A 17,452-nucleotide genomic window follows, 5' to 3' on the forward strand; every position below is an offset into this window, starting at 1 on the left:
GTGCGTATTTTTTTCGGACCGCAGTATGTTAATTCCTGCTGCAGGAAGTGGCCAGAATTGCTGCATTTTTCAGAGGACACGTTTCCATCTCTAAACACTGTGAAAAACGAAGCACAATACGCACCATTATCTGCCGTAAAAACCGCATGAAATAGTGTGTTTTTGCCATAGCGGAATGTCTGCATTTTTCAACGGAATTACTGCAGAAATTTTCGGCAGCAATTCCGCTGTGTGTGGACAAGCCCTTAGTGGTGCCTGCTGTTTCTCTTTTGCTATATAGTACCTGCGACCAAAACCAGTGTCCCGAACAGGTTTTATTATCAGGGGGGAGAAGCTCTTGTAGCTTTTCATAACTCCCAATAAAGAGCTGACCGTACATGTGTAACTATTTGTTCTTCGGACACTCACCAGTTCCCACTAATTCTTAACTTCCTCTCCAGTGTAACTTTTCTGAAGTGTCGGTTTGAAATAAAAAAAAAAAAATTTTAATTATTTGAATACAGTCCTTTTCAAACTGCAAGGCGGATCTCACGGGTAAGGCACATCATAGTTATTGATAAGGCGCAACAGGAGTGGGGCAGTTATGAAAAGAGTGATCATATGCTGCTAATTCCTGAAACGCAGGCCTTTCTGTGACTGCAGCAATCTATTCTTTAGCAATATAATAAACTTATTTTTTATGCTTATGTTATTAAAGTAAGTTTTATTTTAAAATTTGCGTGGACTTTGATCATGAGGGAGACCCAAATATCATATTTGGGCTTGTTGGGCCCCTGAAAAGTTTGAGAAGCACTGATCTGCAGATACATGTAGAATGAAATTGGAAGCACAGAGGTACAGTAGGGTTCAATAGCTCTATGGGTGTGGCATGACGACTCTGTATAATACGAATGTTGTAAGGAGCCATGTTAAGTTTGTAGGCATCAACTCTTATGTCAATTGCTAGTATATACATCATTAATGTGGAGGGAAAATAAAACATGATGGTGAATTACTGGAATTCACTTGTAATTTGATATAAATATAAAGATGATCATTTTCAGCATATATTTCATACTAAACGGTAAGGCCTCATTCACACGACAGGGTCCGAGTGTCGGCCGGGAAAATCGGCCGTTTTTGGCCGATTTTCCCGGCCGGTTTGCATCCGTTCCGATTCCGTTCCGGGCCGAGTTGCCGTTTTTACCGGCCGATTTGGACCCGATTTGAATCCGTTTTTTTCCCTGTCCGTTTTAAAATCGGATGAATTTCATTTAGGCGGGATTCACACGACAGGGTTTCCCGGCCGGGTGCCGGCCGTTCATAAATCGGCCGGCACCCGGCTGCATTAGGAATAATAGACCCCTAATGGGGCTATTCACACGACCGATTTTTTGACGGCCGGGAAAACCGGCCGTCAAAAAATAGGACATGCTCTATTTTCGCCCGGGTGCCCGGCCGCCCGGCTCCCATAGAAGTCTATGGGGCCGGGTAATACACGGCCATCACCGGAATGTGTCCCGAGTGATGGCCGTGTCTACCGTCGCTCGCACACTCTCTCTCCTCCTCCTCACAGTGCAGAGTGCATGTGAGGAGGAGGATCTTTTATTGCTCGCTGTAGGAGACGGAATCCCCAATCCCCGGCTGGGGATTGGGGATTCCGCTACAGGAGAAGTGCGTGACTACACTGTCCAGATATGGACACAGCGAAGTCACTCACTTCTGCAGCGGAATCCCCGACTCTATGGCCGGGGATGCCGCTACAGGAGAAGTGCGTCACTACACTGTCCATATATGGACACAGCAAAGTCACGCACTTCTGCAGCGGAATCCCCAACTCTATGGCCGGGGATGCCGCTACAGGAGAAGTGCATGACTACATTGTCCATATATGGACACAGCGAAGTCACGCACTTCTGCAGCGGAATCCCCGACTCTATGGCCGGGGATGCCGCTACAGGAGAAGTGCATGACTACACTGTCCATATATGGACACAGCGAAGTCACGCACTTCTGCAGCGGAATCCCCGACTCAATGGACGGGGATGCGGCTACAGGAGAAGTGCATGACTACACTGTCCATATATGGACACAGCGAAGTCACGCACTTCTGCAGCGGAATCCCCGACTCTATGGCCGGGGATGCCGCTACAGGAGAAGTGAGTGACTACACTGTCCATATATGGACACAGAGAAGTCACGCACTTCTGCAGCGGAATCCCCGACTCTATGGCCGGGGATGCCGCTACAGGAGAAGTGCATGACTACACTGTCCATATATGGACACAGCGAAGTCACGCACTTCTGCAGCGGAATCCCCGACTCTATGGCCGGGTATGCCGCTACAGAAGAAGTGCATGACTACACTGTCCATATATGGACACAGCAAAGTCACGTACTTCTGCAGCGGAATCCCCGACTCTATGGCCGGGGAAGCCGCTACAGGAGAAGTGCATGACTACACTGTCCATATATGGACACAGCAAAGTCACGTACTTCTGCAGCGGAATCCCCGACTCTATGGCCGGGGATTCCGCTACAGGAGAAGTGAGTGACTACACTGTCCATATATGGACACAGCAAAGTCACGTACTTCTGCAGCGGAATCCCCGACTCTATGGCAGGGAATTCCTCTTCAGGAGAAGTCAGTGACTACACTGTCCATATATGGACATTGAAGTCAGTGACTTCTCCTGGAAGGGGGGGGGGGGGGGAAGGGTGTAACCTACAGGGGGCTGTGTGGGATCACCTACAGGGGACTTGGTGGCATCACCTACATGGGGCTGAGTGGCATCACCTACAGGGGGCAGGGTGGCATCACCTACAGGGGGCAGGGTGGCATCACCTACAGGGGGGCAGGGTGGCATCACCTACAGGGGGCAGGGTGGCATCACCTACAGGGGGCAGGGTGGCATCACCTACAGGGGGGCTGGGTGGCATTACCTACAGGGGGCTGGGTGGCATTACCTACAGGGGGCTGGGTGGAATCACCTACAGGGGGCATGTCGTGTGAATGAGGCCTTAAAATTTGTTGCCACACACAGCCCTTTGTAGATAATGCCACAGCCCCCCTGGTAGGTGATGCCACCCAGCCCCCTGTAGGTGATGCCACACAGCCCCCTGTAGGTGATGCCACACAGCCCCCTGTAGGTGATGCCACACAGCCCCCTGTAGGTGATGCCACACAGCCCCCTGTAGGTGATGCCACACAGCCCCCTGTAGGCGATGCCACACAGCCCCCTGTAGGCGATGCCACCCACCCTGCCCCTGTAGGCGATGCCACCCACCCTGCCCCCTGTAGGTGATGCCACCCACCCTGCCCCCTGTAGGCGATGCCACCCTGCCCCCTGTAGGTGATGCCACCCACCCTGCCCCCTGTAGGTGATGCCACCCACCCTGCCCCCTGTAGGTGATGCCACCCACCCTGCCCCCTGTAGGTTGCACCCATCCCCCCCCCCTTTCCAGGAGAAGTCACTGACTTCAATGTCCATATATGGACAGTGTAGTCACTGACTTCTCCTGAAGAGGAATTCCCTGCCACAGGTCGGGAATTCCGCTTCAGAAGTGAGTGACGTCACTGTGTCCATATATGGACAGTGTAGTCACTCACTTCTCCTGTAGCAGAATCCCCGGCCATAGAGTCGGGGATTTCGCTGCAGAAGTGCGTGAATTCGCTGTGTCCATATATGGACAGTGTAGTCACTCACTTCTCCTGTAGCGGCATCCCCGGCCATAGAGTCGGGGATTCCGCTGCAGAAGTGAGTGACTTCGCTGTGTCCATATCTGGACAGTGTAGTCACGCACTTCTCCTGTAGCGGAATCCCCAATCCCCAGCCGGGGATTGGGGATTCCGTCTCCTACAGCGAGCAATAAAAGATCCTCCTCCTCACATGCACTCTGCACTGTGAGGAGGAGGAGAGAGAGAGTGTGCGAGCGACGGTAGACACGGCCATCACTCGGGACACATTCCGGTGATGGCCGTGTATTACCCGGCCCCATAGACTTCTATGGGAGCCGGGCGGCCGGGCACCCGGCTGAAAATAGAGCATGTCCTATTTTTTGACGGGCGGTTTTTCCGGCCGTCAAAAAATCGGTCGTGTGAATAGCCCCATTAGGGGTCTATTATTCCTAATGCAGCCGGGTGCCGGCCGATTTATGAACGGCCGGCACCCGGCCGGGAATCCCTGTCGTGTGAATCCCGCCTAAAACAGCTTAGGGCCTGTTCACATCAGCGTTGCCCTTCCGTTGAGGTGTACCGTCGATGGTTTCAGTCGGGTTTACCCCTCAACGGAAAGACAAAGGGTTAACCCCCCTACGGTGACAAAAGGAAACCTTTAGCAAGATTTCCGTCACCATTGAGAACAATCGTGAGAGAACGGAAGCGACGGTTTCAGTTTGCCTTTGCGTTGAGGGGTTAAACCTCTGACGCAACTCCTCAACGGAAGGGCAACGCTGATGTGAACACAGTCTAAATAACGGTTTTTATATATTAAACTAAAATTGTGTAAAAGTATACAAAAAATATATTATAACAAACATAAAATTTTACTACTGTACCTGTTCCAATTGCTTGCAAAGTTCTGCACAAAGCCTAAATTCTTTGGCCTTTATTAGGCATTTAAGAGCCAGTTTGTGTGCCCCGCATTCCAAATAAGTCTTGGCAAGCTTTAAGTATTCCAACGGTTTTACTCTGGGATTTAAAAAAAAAAAAAAAAAAAAAGTACAATATCACATAAAAGTCAATAGGGTATAATTCTAAAAGTGAGAGCTGTCAAAAGGTTGATACTTTTAATTAATGGTGAAATAAACACTTTTACATCTTCATGAAAAATAAAAAACGTTTGAGCCTACCTTGCATTGGCTTTTCTTTTCTGGAGATTTGCTACTTCAGCATTAGCAAAAGCAAGCTTCTCTTTTTCTATTGCACCACCTTTTTGGTAACATTTTGCAGCAACCTAAAAGTAGACAATATTTATCTATAAAGTGTACTTAGCTTCTGTCAGTGGTATTTCAGTTATACATCAATGTTCTTTTATTCATTTTATTGTCTCTTTTTCAAGACCGTCAAGATGACAGACCCCTTTTACTTAGATGCGCTACATTAAATAAAAAACCTCTAAAAAAACGTCCACAGGGAGGCCGTGTGGCACAGTCCACAGGGAGGCCGTGTGGCACAGTCCACAGGGAGGCCGTGTGGCACAGTCTACAGGGAGGCCGTGTGGCACAATCTACAGGGAGGCCGTGTGGCACAATCTATAGGTAGGTGGGGCGCACTGTTTACAAGGGCGAGGTGGGGGGCACTGTGTACAAGGGGGAGGTGGGGGATTATGGAACTATCTACAGGGAGGCCATGTGGCACAATCCACAGGGAGGCCGTGTGGCACAATCCACAGGGAGGCCGTGTGGAACAGTCCACAGGGAGGCCGTGTGGCACAGTCCACAGGGAGGCCGTGTGGCACAGTCCACAGGGAGGCCGTGTGGCACAGTCTACAGGGAGGCCGTGTGGCACAGTCTACAGGGAGGCCGTGTGGCACAGTCTACAGGGAGGCCGTGTGGCACAGTCTACAGGGAGGCCGTGTGGCACAGTCTACAGGGAGGCCGTGTGGCACAGTCTACAGGGAGGCCGTGTGGCACAGTCTGCAGGGAGGCCGTGTGGCACAGTCTGCAGGGAGGCCGTGTGGCACAGTCTGCAGGGAGGCCGTGTGGCACAGTCTGCAGGGAGGCCGTGTGGCACAGTCTGCAGGGAGGCCGTGTGGCACAGTCTGCAGGGAGGCCGTGTGGCACAGTCTGCAGGGAGGCCGTGTGGCACAGTCTGCAGGGAGGCCGTGTGGCACAGTCTGCAGGGAGGCCGTGTGGCACAGTCTGCAGGGAGGCCGTGTGGCACAGTCTGCAGGGAGGCCGTGTGGCACAGTCTACAGGGAGGCCGTGTGGCACAGTCTACAGGGAGGCCGTGTGGCACAGTCTACAGGGAGGCCGTGTGGCACAGTCTACAGGGAGGCCGTGTGGCACAGTCTACAGGGAGGCCGTGTGGCACAGTCTACAGGGAGGCCGTGTGGCACAGTCTACAGGGAGGCCGTGTGGCACAGTCTACAGGGAGGCCGTGTGGCACAGTCTACAGGGAGGCCGTGTGGCACAGTCTACAGGGAGGCCGTGTGGCACAGTCTACAGGGAGGCCGTGTGGCACAGTCTACAGGGAGGCCGTGTGGCACAGTCTACAGGGAGGCCGTGTGGCACAGTCTACAGGGAGGCCGTGTGGCACAGTCTACAGGGAGGCCGTGTGGCACAGTCTACAGGGAGGCCGTGTGGCACAGTCTACAGGGAGGCCGTGTGGCACAGTCTACAGGGAGGCCGTGTGGCACAGTCTACAGGGAGGCCGTGTGGCACAGTCTACAGGGAGGCCGTGTGGCACAGTCTACAGGGAGGCCGTGTGGCACAGTCTACAGGGAGGCCGTGTGGCACAGTCTACAGGGAGGCCGTGTGGCACAGTCTACAGGGAGGCCGTGTGGCACAGTCTGCAGGGAGGCCGTGTGGCACAGTCTGCAGGGAGGCCGTGTGGCACAGTCTGCAGGGAGGCCGTGTGGCACAGTCTGCAGGGAGGCCGTGTGGCACAGTCTGCAGGGAGGCCGTGTGGCACAGTCTGCAGGGAGGCCGTGTGGCACAGTCTGCAGGGAGGCCGTGTGGCACAGTCTGCAGGGAGGCCGTGTGGCACAGTCTGCAGGGAGGCCGTGTGGCACAGTCTGCAGGGAGGCCGTGTGGCACAGTCTGCAGGGAGGCCGTGTGGCACAGTCTACAGGGAGGCCGTGTGGCACAGTCTACAGGGAGGCCGTGTGGCACAGTCTACAGGGAGGCCGTGTGGCACAGTCTACAGGGAGGCCGTGTGGCACAGTCTACAGGGAGGCCGTGTGGCACAGTCTACAGGGAGGCCGTGTGGCACAGTCTACAGGGAGGCCGTGTGGCACAGTCTACAGGGAGGCCGTGTGGCACAGTCTACAGGGAGGCCGTGTGGCACAGTCTACAGGGAGGCCGTGTGGCACAGTCTACAGGGAGGCCGTGTGGCACAGTCTACAGGGAGGCCGTGTGGCACAGTCTACAGGGAGGCCGTGTGGCACAGTCTACAGGGAGGCCGTGTGGCACAGTCTACAGGGAGGCCGTGTGGCACAGTCTACAGGGAGGCCGTGTGGCACAGTCTACAGGGAGGCCGTGTGGCACAGTCTACAGGGAGGCCGTGTGGCACAGTCTACAGGGAGGCCGTGTGGCACAGTCTACAGGGAGGCCGTGTGGCACAGTCTACAGGGAGGCCGTGTGGCACAGTCTACAGGGAGGCCGTGTGGCACAGTCTACAGGGAGGCCGTGTGGCACAGTCTACATGGAGGCCGTGTGGCACAGTCTACAGGGAGGCCGTGTGGCACAGTCTACAGGGAGGCCGTGTGGCACAGTCTACAGGGAGGCCGTGTGGCACAGTCTACAGGGAGGCCGTGTGGCACAGTCTACAGGGAGGCCGTGTGGCACAGTCTACAGGGAGGCCGTATGGCACAATCTACAGGGAGGCCGTATGGCACAATCTACAGGGAGGCCGTATGGCACAATCTACAGGGAGGCCGTATGGCACAATCTACAGGTAGGTGGGGCGCACTGTTTACAAGTGCGAGGTGGGGGGCACTGTGTACAAGGGCGAGGTGGGGGATTATGGCACTGTCTACAAGGAGGAGGTGGGGGGCTGTATGGCACGGTCTACAAGGAGGAGGCGGGGGCTGTATGGCACGGTCTACAAGGGGGATGTGGGGGGCTTTATTTCACTGTACAAGGGGGAGGTGGGGGATTATGGCACAATCTACAGGGAGGGCGTATGGCACAATCTACAGGGAGGCCGTGTGGCACAGTCTACAGGGAGGCCGTGTGGCACAGTCTACAGGGAGGCCGTGTGGCACAGTCTACAGGGAGGCCGTGTGGCACAGTCTACAGGGAGGCCGTGTGGCACAGTCTACAGGGAGGCCGTATGGCACAATCTACAGGGAGGCCGTATGGCACAATCTACAGGGAGGCCGTGTGGCACAGTCTACAGGGAGGCCGTGTGGCACAGTCTACAGGGAGGCCGTGTGGCACAGTCTACAGGGAGGCCGTATGGCACAATCTACAGGGAGGCCGTATGGCACAATCTACAGGGAGGCCGTATGGCACAATCTACAGGGAGGCCATATGGCACAATCTACAGGTAGGTGGGGCGCACTGTTTACAAGTGCGAGGTGGGGGGCACTGTGTACAAGGGCGAGGTGGGGGATTATGGCACTGTCTACAAGGAGGAGGTGGGGGGCTGTATGGCACGGTCTACAAGGAGGAGGCGGGGGCTGTATGGCACGGTCTACAAGGGGGATGTGGGGGGCTTTATTTCACTGTACAAGGGGGAGGTGGGGGATTATGGCACAATCTACAGGGAGGGCGTATGGCACAATCTACAGGGAGGGCGTATGGCACAATCTACAGGGAGGGCGTATGGCACAATCTACAGGGGCGCACTATCTACAAGGGGGCTGTGTGTGGCACCCAGGGGAGGGGGGCATTATACTGTGTGGGGGGGCCACTAAGAGGATATTATACGGTGCAGGGGCACTACAGGGGTCAATATACTGTGTGTAGCACTTAGGGGGCGTAATAATGTTTGGGCACGATTAGAGGACAAAATACGGTGTCCTTGAAGGGGTTATATATTCTATTATTATTCTTTATGGGGAAGCAATGGGGGCATTATACTACATGGCGGCACTATACTGTGTGTGGGTCAATATACTGTGTAGGAGCACGATAAAGTGCATTATACTTTTTTATGGGCCATTTTTTTTTATGATGGGGTGGGGCGCTGAAAGATAATTTTGCACGAACGGCCCTGTACACTGCAATACTTCTGTATTGCAGTGCATTATTGCCTGTCAGTGTAAAACTGACAGGCATCTGGTAGGCCATGCCTCGGGCATGGCCTAACAGGCATTCACTAGAGGCAGACCTGAGGGCCTTTGTTAGGCCGCCGGTTGCCATAGAAACCATCGGCACCCCGCGTTCACGGTGTGCCAGTGGGGTGAGCGATGAGACCCCTCCCTCTAAAATCACTCAGATGCAGCTATTGACCGCCACATCTGAGGTGTTAAACGGGCGGGATCGATGTTGACTTCGATCCCGCTCGCTTGAGCAGGTCTGCTCCCTGCCCTCAGCTACCTCCGGTAGCTTTTACTGCTCTCGGCGGCGCAAATTTATTCTGATGCAGCGCCGGAACATGTCATATGCATCAGAATAAAAGCAGTTAGTGACCACTGTGAAAAAGCGTATTGACGGTCACTAACGGGATAAACAAGTCCTAAATCTGGCCATACACAAGTTGCTAGATTCCACCGAATTCAGTAAGAAAAGCTTTCTGCCTCATAAGTATGGGTGCCTCCCAATCCTTAGTATGCTAAAAACATGTTTTTTTAACATGGAAATCTATGGGTGACTAATTGGCATCTGTCGGAGGCATCAGTCACAGCTATCCAGTAAAAAAATGTATATGTTAAACGCATACTATTTTTTTTTTTTTAACATGGAAGTCTGTTGCCGAAAGATTGCTGATTAATTTCTCCGATAGATTATATACATCGCCAATAAACTCCGAAGTAAAATAAACTATAGGTTTTTTGATTGCGGTGTTGTATGATGGCATTTGTCAGGGGTATAAATTTTTTCTTTACATGTTTGTTTAACATCTCGGATTATGTTGAATTTACAGAGAAAGTAAGGAAGGTCACATCTTTACAACCATAGGATTACCTCTGTTTTAATATTGAATTATACAGAACTGATTAAATATTTTGTAAGATTTATATGGAGCCACACATTTCTACTTTCTGTTATTAGCAACAAAATGATCACCAGTAGACTGCTTCTTTAAAAAAATAAAATAATAATATCTACCTTCCAGCACAGATGGCTTGCATAATAATCTCCTTGAGAGATCCATTCCTCTCTAGTTGATGTTTTCACAAACATGTTATCATCAAGATCTGGATGAAAAAAAAAAAAAAGATCATATTTTTACTACCAAAATAAGAGTATGTGGCTAGTTATTATTGTATATTTTCACAGGAAATGCAGGATACATTGCGGAGTCTGAGCAATTTTCTTATGACCGTTATGCACTACTCTTCTCCCATTCCAAATTAATACTTTTTCATTTAAATAGGTTTCATGATAATGGAGGAGTACTTTTGCAGGACGAGCTTTTTCTTTTTAATGACATTTTGGGGTGCATACTTAGGCCTCAAGCACACCATAGCCATGTGCACGGCCGTGATTTTCGGGTCAGACGGCTGTGAAGTCACCAACGGGCCGCGCACATGGCCGCACATTAATTTTTATGAGCCTGGACCGCAAAACACGGCTGTAATAAGACATGTCCGTTCTTTTTGCGGTCCAGGCTCCTGGGCCATGCACGGACCGTGGAAACCACGGTCGTATGCATGGGCCCATTGAAATAAATGGGGCCGCTATTCACCCGCAGATTTTTTTTATGGGGTGAAAAAACAGCAATTCCGCATTGTTTTTACTGCATCCACTGTTCAAATATAAATGACATGTTAGCTTCATTCTGTGGACCAGTACGATTAAAGGGGTTTTCAGAGTTGTTAAAAAATGTGGCCAGGAAGGGGATGCAATAAAACAAAAAGGAGTCGTTACTCACCCAACAGTTACCCCGGTGTTTCAGCGTAGTCAATGCGGTCCGCCCCGCTGCGGTTTATTGACAAGGCTACCACGATGAGGTGCTCATATACCTAAGTTATCTTAGCAGCCAATTACTGGCCTCAGCGGTCCCGTGCTGTATACACAGAGGCCAGTGATTGGTTGCAGTGATCATGTAAGAATACAGGCACATCCTCACTGCAGTCAGGTCACTGCTCCGCTGAAACGCTGGGGATCTGTCAGGTGCGTAAAGGCTCTTTTTTGATTTATCGCATCCCCCAGTCACAATTTTTTTTTTAAATGTCTGTCTCACTAGGGGACTAGATTATGTGATTGTTTTATCTCTGATATAATGCAATGAAATATTTCTGTATTGAAATGTATTATATGCCTGTCAGACATACTCTGGCATGGCCTAATGGGTATGTTAAGACGGTAGTCCTAGAGGCCATTCTTGGGCACCTGGCTGCCATAGCAACCCATCGGCACCCTGCTATCGTGTCGCGGGGTGGGCACGATGGGGTGAAAGAGGGAGTCCCTTTGTCTAACCACTTAGATAACGCAGTCAGCATGGTAAAGCGGACGTAAATGTTAAAGCTGTTTTGTTCTATTCAATATAATATTCATTGAATAGATCATAAAAATGAACATTTGCCATTTAGATACAGTGAAGTTATGACATTTGCGCCACCTGGTGTTTAAAATCGTATAGCAATGTATATATCTACCAATGACAACAGATTATTCTTGTATTATGGTAGAATAAAAAAATCGAACATCAGGGTATTCCTTTTAATTAACTGGTCCAGAGTAAAGTTAAATTAACAGTACTTAATATTAATAATAATAATCTTTATTTATATAGCGCCAACATATTACGCAGCACTTTACAATTTAGAAGGAACATAAACAGGAAATATCAGACATTACATAGTGACAAAGCTAATTTACAATTCAAACAAGAGGAGTGAGGACCCTGCTCGCAAGAGCTTACAATCTATGAGGAAATAAGGGAGACACAAAGTGTAAAAGTGTTTGTTAAGTACAATGGTGCAGCCATCTTTTATACACATGAGGAGGTACACATAAACATGCATGAGCCGGTCACCAGCCAGTGTCTGTGTATGACTGACATGAAGTGCATTCGGGTGCAAGGAGTGTGAGGGAAACTTATTCTAATGGGGCCAAGGAAAGGAGTCAGACTAGAGAAGGTTATAGGTCTGTCTAAAAACATGTGTTTTCAGAGCATGTTTAACCCCTTCCCTCTTTGGCCACTTTTGACCTTCCTGACAGAGCCTCATTTTTCAAATCTGACATGTTTCACTTTATGTGGTAATAACTCCGGAATGCTTTCACCTATCCAAGCGATTCTGAGATTGTTTTCTCGTGACACATTGGACTTTGTTACTGGCAAAATTTGCTCGATATGTTCAGTATTTAATTGTGAAAAACACAAAAAATTTGCGAAAAATTGCAAAAATGTGCATTTTTCTCAATTTAAATGTATCTGCTTGTAAGACAGGCAGTTATACCACACAAAATTGTTGCTAATTAACATCCCCCATATGTCTACTTTAGATTGGCATCGTTATTTAAAGATCCTTTTATTTTTCTAGGACGTTACAAGGCTTAGAACTTTAGCAGCAATTTCTCACATTTTCAAGAAAATTTCAAAAGGATATTTTTACAGGGGCCAGTTCAGTTGTGAAGTGGCTTTGAGGTCCTTATATATTAGAAACCCCCAAAAAGTCACCCCATTTTAAAACTTCACCCCTCAAAGTATTCAAAACAGCATTTAGAAAATGTCTTAAATCTTTAGACATTTCACAGGATTTAAAGCAAAGTAGGGGTGAAATGTACAAATTTCATATTTTTTTGCAGAAATAAATTTTTAATACAATTTTTTTTATAAAGGAAGGTTTTACCAGAGAAACTCAATATTCATTGCCCAGGTTCTGCAGTTTTTGGAAATATCCCACATGTGGCCGTAGCGTGCTACTGGACTGAAGCACCGGCCTCAGAAGCAAAGGATCACCTAGAGGATTTTGGGGCCTTATTTTTATTAGAATATATTTTAGGCACCATGTCAGGTTTGAAGGGCTCTTGCGGTGCCAAAACCGTGAAAATCCCCCAAAAGTGACTCCATTTGGGAAACTACACACCTCAAGGAAATTATCTAGGGGTATAGTGAGCATTTTGACCCCACAGCTTTTTTACAGAAATTATTGGAAGTAGGCTCTGAAAATGACAATCTAAATTTTTTCAAAGAAAATGTAGGTTTAGCTAATTTTTTCTCATTTCCACAAGGACTGAAAGAGAAAAAGTACTGCAAAATTTGTAAAGCAATTTTTCCCGAGTAAAACAATACCCCACATGTGGTAATAAACGGCTGTTTGGACACACGGCAGGGCTTAGAAGGGAAAGAGTGCTATTTGGCATTTGGAGCTCAAATTTAGCAGGAATGGTTTGCGGAGGCCATATCACATTTACAAAGCCCCTGAGGGGACAAAACAATGGAAACCCCCCACAAGTGACCCCATTTTGGAAACTACACCCATTGAGGAAATTATCTAGGGGTATAGTTTGGACACACGGCAGGGCTTAGAAGGGAAAGAGCGCCATTTGGAGATCACATTTAGCAGGAACGGTTTGCGGAGGCCAGGTCGCATTTGCAGAGCCCCTGAGGGGACAAAACAATGAAAACGCCCAAAAAGTGACTCCATTTAGGAAACTACACCTCAGAAGGAATTCATTTAGCGGTGTAGTAAGCATTTTGACCCCACAGATGTTTCATAGAATTTATTAGAATTGGGCAGTGAAAATAAAAACAATCCTTTTTCTTCAATAAGACGTAGCTTTAGCGCAAAATGTTTCATTTTCTCAGCAAATAAAGGAAAAAAAGAACCCAACATTTGTAAAGCAATTTCTCCCGAGTACGGCAATACCCCATATGTGGTCATAAACTTCTGTTTGGGCACACGGCAGGCCTCAGAAGGGAAGGAGCGCCATTTGGAGTGCAGATGTTGCTGGATTGGTTTCTGGGCGCCTGTGGGCCCAAAACAGTGGAAACCCCCCAGAAGTGAGCCATTTTTGGAAACGACACCCCTTAATGCATTTACCTATTGGTGTAGTAAGTATTTTAACCTTGCAGATGTTTTGTAGAAATTAGTGTGCACTCGATGTTGCAGAGTGAAAATGGGATTTTTTCCATAGATATGCCAATATGCCCAGCTTCTGCCACCATAACAAGACAGCTCTCTATTTTTATGCAGTGTTTCCCGGTTTTAGAAACACCTTACATGGGGCACTAATCTTTTGCCTGGACATTCGACCAGGCTCAGGAGTGAAAGTGTACCATGTAAAATTGAGGCCTAATTTGGCCATTTACAAATTATTGGTTGACAATTGCAGAGGCTCAGATGTGAAATAATAAAAAGAAACCCGAGAAGTGACCCCATTTGGAAACTACACCTCTCAAGGCATTTATTAAGGGGTGTAGTGAGCATTTTCACCCCACAGGTCTTTTCCATAAATGATTGCACTGCGGATGGTGCATATAAAAAATTTATATTTTTCCCTAGATATGCCATTTCAGTGGCAAATATGTCATACTCAGATTATGCCACTGGAGACACACACCCCAAAAATTGTTAAAAGGGTTCTTCCGGGTATGACGATGCCATATATGTGGAAGGAAACTGCTGTTTGGGCACATTGTAGGGTTCAGAGCGGAGGGAGCGCCATTTGCCTTTTGGAGAGCGGATTTTGCTTGGTAGTAGATTTGTTTGATTACTGCTGGTGTTTCCATTTATAATGTAAGCTGGGCAGAGGGAATCAGGGGCATAGTCAGGTGGCATAATAATGGGGTAAAAAAACAATAAAATAATCCATAGATGTGTGTTACGCTGTGAGGCAATCCTTTCTGCACAGGCCGATGTCGCACTGATATATGGCGTCCTTTCTTATGCCCCTTTTGGTCCACACTCCGCACCTTTGCAGTTTGGGGAATTTTGCTGGGAAAGTATTGTCCTGGTATAATACGGGCACCCTTGCTTTCAGCAGATGTTTGGGCCCTCCCCCCCTTCCTGGTTCCCTAATTTTAGGTTCTTGATAAATCGCCTCTTGAAACAGAAGAAATGTTCCCCTCGGGCCGGCACATCTGCATATTTTTTATTTTCTGACTTATTGAAGCCTTAACTAATTTTATTTTTTCAAAGACGTAGTGGTATGAGGGCTTTTATTTGCGGGACAAGCTGTAGCGATTATTGGTACCATTTTGGGGTACATGCGACTTTTTGATCACCTTTTATCCTATTTTTTGGGAGGCCAGGTAAACAAAAAAACGCAATTCTGCCATAGTTTTTTTATACAGCGTTCACTATGCGTTATAAACTACATGTTCACGTTATTCTGCGGGTCAGTACGATTCCGGCGATACCCAATTTATAGAACTTTTTTATATTTTACAACTTTTTGCACAATAAAATTACTTTTGTAAAAAGAATGTATTTTTTCTGTCGCCAAGTGGAGTTGTATGAGGGCTTGTTTTTTGCGAGACAAGCTATAGTTTTATTTTGGATACGTGCGACTTTTTGATCACTTTTTATTCCAATATTTGTAGAGCAAAGTGACCAAAAAACAAACTCTGGTATAGTTTTTTACGTTTTTTTTTTACGTTGTTCACCGCGTGCAACAAATAATAAAATATTTTAAAACCTCAGGTCGTTACGGTCGCGGCAATACCAAATACGTATGGTTTATAATTTTTTTTCAATAATAAAGGACTTGATAAGGGAAAAAGAGCGATTGTGTTTTATTTTATTACTTAAAACTTTTATTGTTTTCAAACTTTAATTTTTTTTCTACACTTTTTTTCAAGTTCCACTAGGGGACTTGAAGTTCTAACTGTCTGATGTTTTTTTTCTAATATATTGCACTACCTACGTAGTGCAATGTATTAGATCTGTCAGTTATTCACTGACAGCAAGCCGATTAGGCTTCGCCACCCGACCGGGCCTAATTGGCTTCCGTAATGGCAGAGCAGGAGGCCATTGTGTTTCCTGTTGCCATAGCAGCAGTCGCCAGTCCCGATTGCCTGTCAGGGCTGGCGATCTGCTAGTAACCGCTACGATGCAGCAATCGCTTTCGATTGCTGCATTGAAGGAGTTAATGGCAGGGATCGGAGCTAGCTCCGGTTCCTGCCGTTACAGGTGGATGTCAGCTGTAACATACAGCTGACATCCACCGCTGATGACGTCGGATCAGCTCCTGAGCCAACGCCATCTTGTCGGCAGCTACGGAAGCCGATCAGGCTCCGCCGCCGGGTGGATCTTGACCGGCTTCCGTGCTAGGCAGACCGGGAGGCCAGTATTAGGCCTCCGGTTGCCATTGCAACCACCGGAACCCCGGGAATTTCATTGCTGGGGTTCCGATGAGCTGCAAACAGCTTAAATGTAGCGATCACGTTTGAACGCTGCATTGAAGGGGTTAATGGCGGGGATCTAAGCTAATTTCGGTCCCCTACCATTACAGCCGAATGTAAGCTGTAAGATACAGCTGAGATCCGGCGATAATGGCACCGGCTCAGCTTCTGAGCCGGTGCCAAACATTTGTCGTAAGTATACGACATTTTGCAGGAAGAACTGGCTTTCCATGACGTATACTTACGAGAAATGTCGGGAAGGGGTTAAAACTGTGGACATTGGGAATTGATCTGATTGTTTGTGGTAGTGCATTCCAGAGGACTGGTGCAGCACGAGAAAAAGGAGTGGGAGGTTCGGATTATGGAGGATTTTAATCTAAGGTCGTTGGCAGAAAGTAGAGCGCGAGTAGTCTGGTAGACAGAGATGAGGGAGGAGATGTATGGAGGGGCAGAAGTGTGGAGAGCTTTGTGGGGAAGAGTAATAAGTTTAAATTTAATTCTGAAGGGGTGGGCAACCAGTGCAGTGACTGGCACAGGGGAACGGCGTTGATGTAGCAGTTGGTCAGAAAGATGAGCCTGGCTGCTGCATTAACAAAAGATTGGAGAGGGGAGAGTTTAGTGAGGGGAAGACCGACTAATAATAAGTAACAGTAGTCAAGACGAGAGTGAATCAGAGCAACAATGAGTTTTGGCTGTTTCCTCAGTAAGAAATGGGCGGATTCTGGAGATGTTTTTGAGGTGAAAATGACAGGAGCGTGAGTGATTGAATGTGAGGAGTAAAGGTAAGATTGGAGTGAAAACTAACCCCGAGACAGCGGGCGTGCTGCCTAGGACTTATGGTAGTACCACACTTTTAGATGGAGACATCAGGTTTAGGTAGGTTAGTAGACGGTGGGAACACAAGGAGCTCAGTTTTAGAAAGATTCAGTTTCAGATAGAGAGAGGACATAATGTTAGAGACAGCGGACAGACAATCACTGTTGTTCTGTATTAGAGCAGGGGTGATGTCATGGGAAGTGGCATGTAATTGGGTGCCATCAGAGTAGAGATGGTACTGGATGCCAAATCTGCTGATGGTTTGTCCAATAGGCGATGTGTAGAGAGAAAAGAAGACCGGACCTAGGACTGATCCCTGAGGAACCCCGATAGCAAGGGGAAGAGGAGAAGAATTAGAACCAGCAACTGACACACTGAACGAGCCTCCAGAGAGATAGGAGCAAAACCAAGAGAGAGCAGTGTCTTTAAGGCCAATAGAGTGGAGCATGTGAAGAAGCAGTTTGTGGTCTACAGTGTCAAAGGCTGCAGAGAGATCCAGAAGAATCAGGAGAGAGTATTTGCTGAAAGATT

The 17,452-nt window shown here is 48.3% G+C and overlaps 1 protein-coding gene across 2 annotated transcripts in view; it reads right to left on the reverse strand.

Moving 5' to 3' along the window:
• TRANK1 (tetratricopeptide repeat and ankyrin repeat containing 1) overlaps window positions 1–17,452 on the reverse strand; it is a 281,007-nt gene that overhangs the window by 25,812 nt on the left and 237,743 nt on the right. For both annotated transcript variants that reach the window (XM_075826966.1, XM_075826965.1), the window contains 3 exons: window positions 9,919–10,007; window positions 4,831–4,934; window positions 4,537–4,669 (listed from right to left, as the gene is read on the reverse strand). In XM_075826966.1, coding sequence (XP_075683081.1) covers window positions 4,537–4,669; window positions 4,831–4,934; window positions 9,919–10,007 — 326 coding nt within the window. The remainder of the gene's footprint in view (window positions 1–4,536; window positions 4,670–4,830; window positions 4,935–9,918; window positions 10,008–17,452) is intronic.

The sequence above is a fragment of the Rhinoderma darwinii genome, chromosome 5 (assembly GCF_050947455.1).
Source record: "Rhinoderma darwinii isolate aRhiDar2 chromosome 5, aRhiDar2.hap1, whole genome shotgun sequence".
NCBI classification, from domain to species: domain Eukaryota; kingdom Metazoa; phylum Chordata; class Amphibia; order Anura; family Rhinodermatidae; genus Rhinoderma; species Rhinoderma darwinii.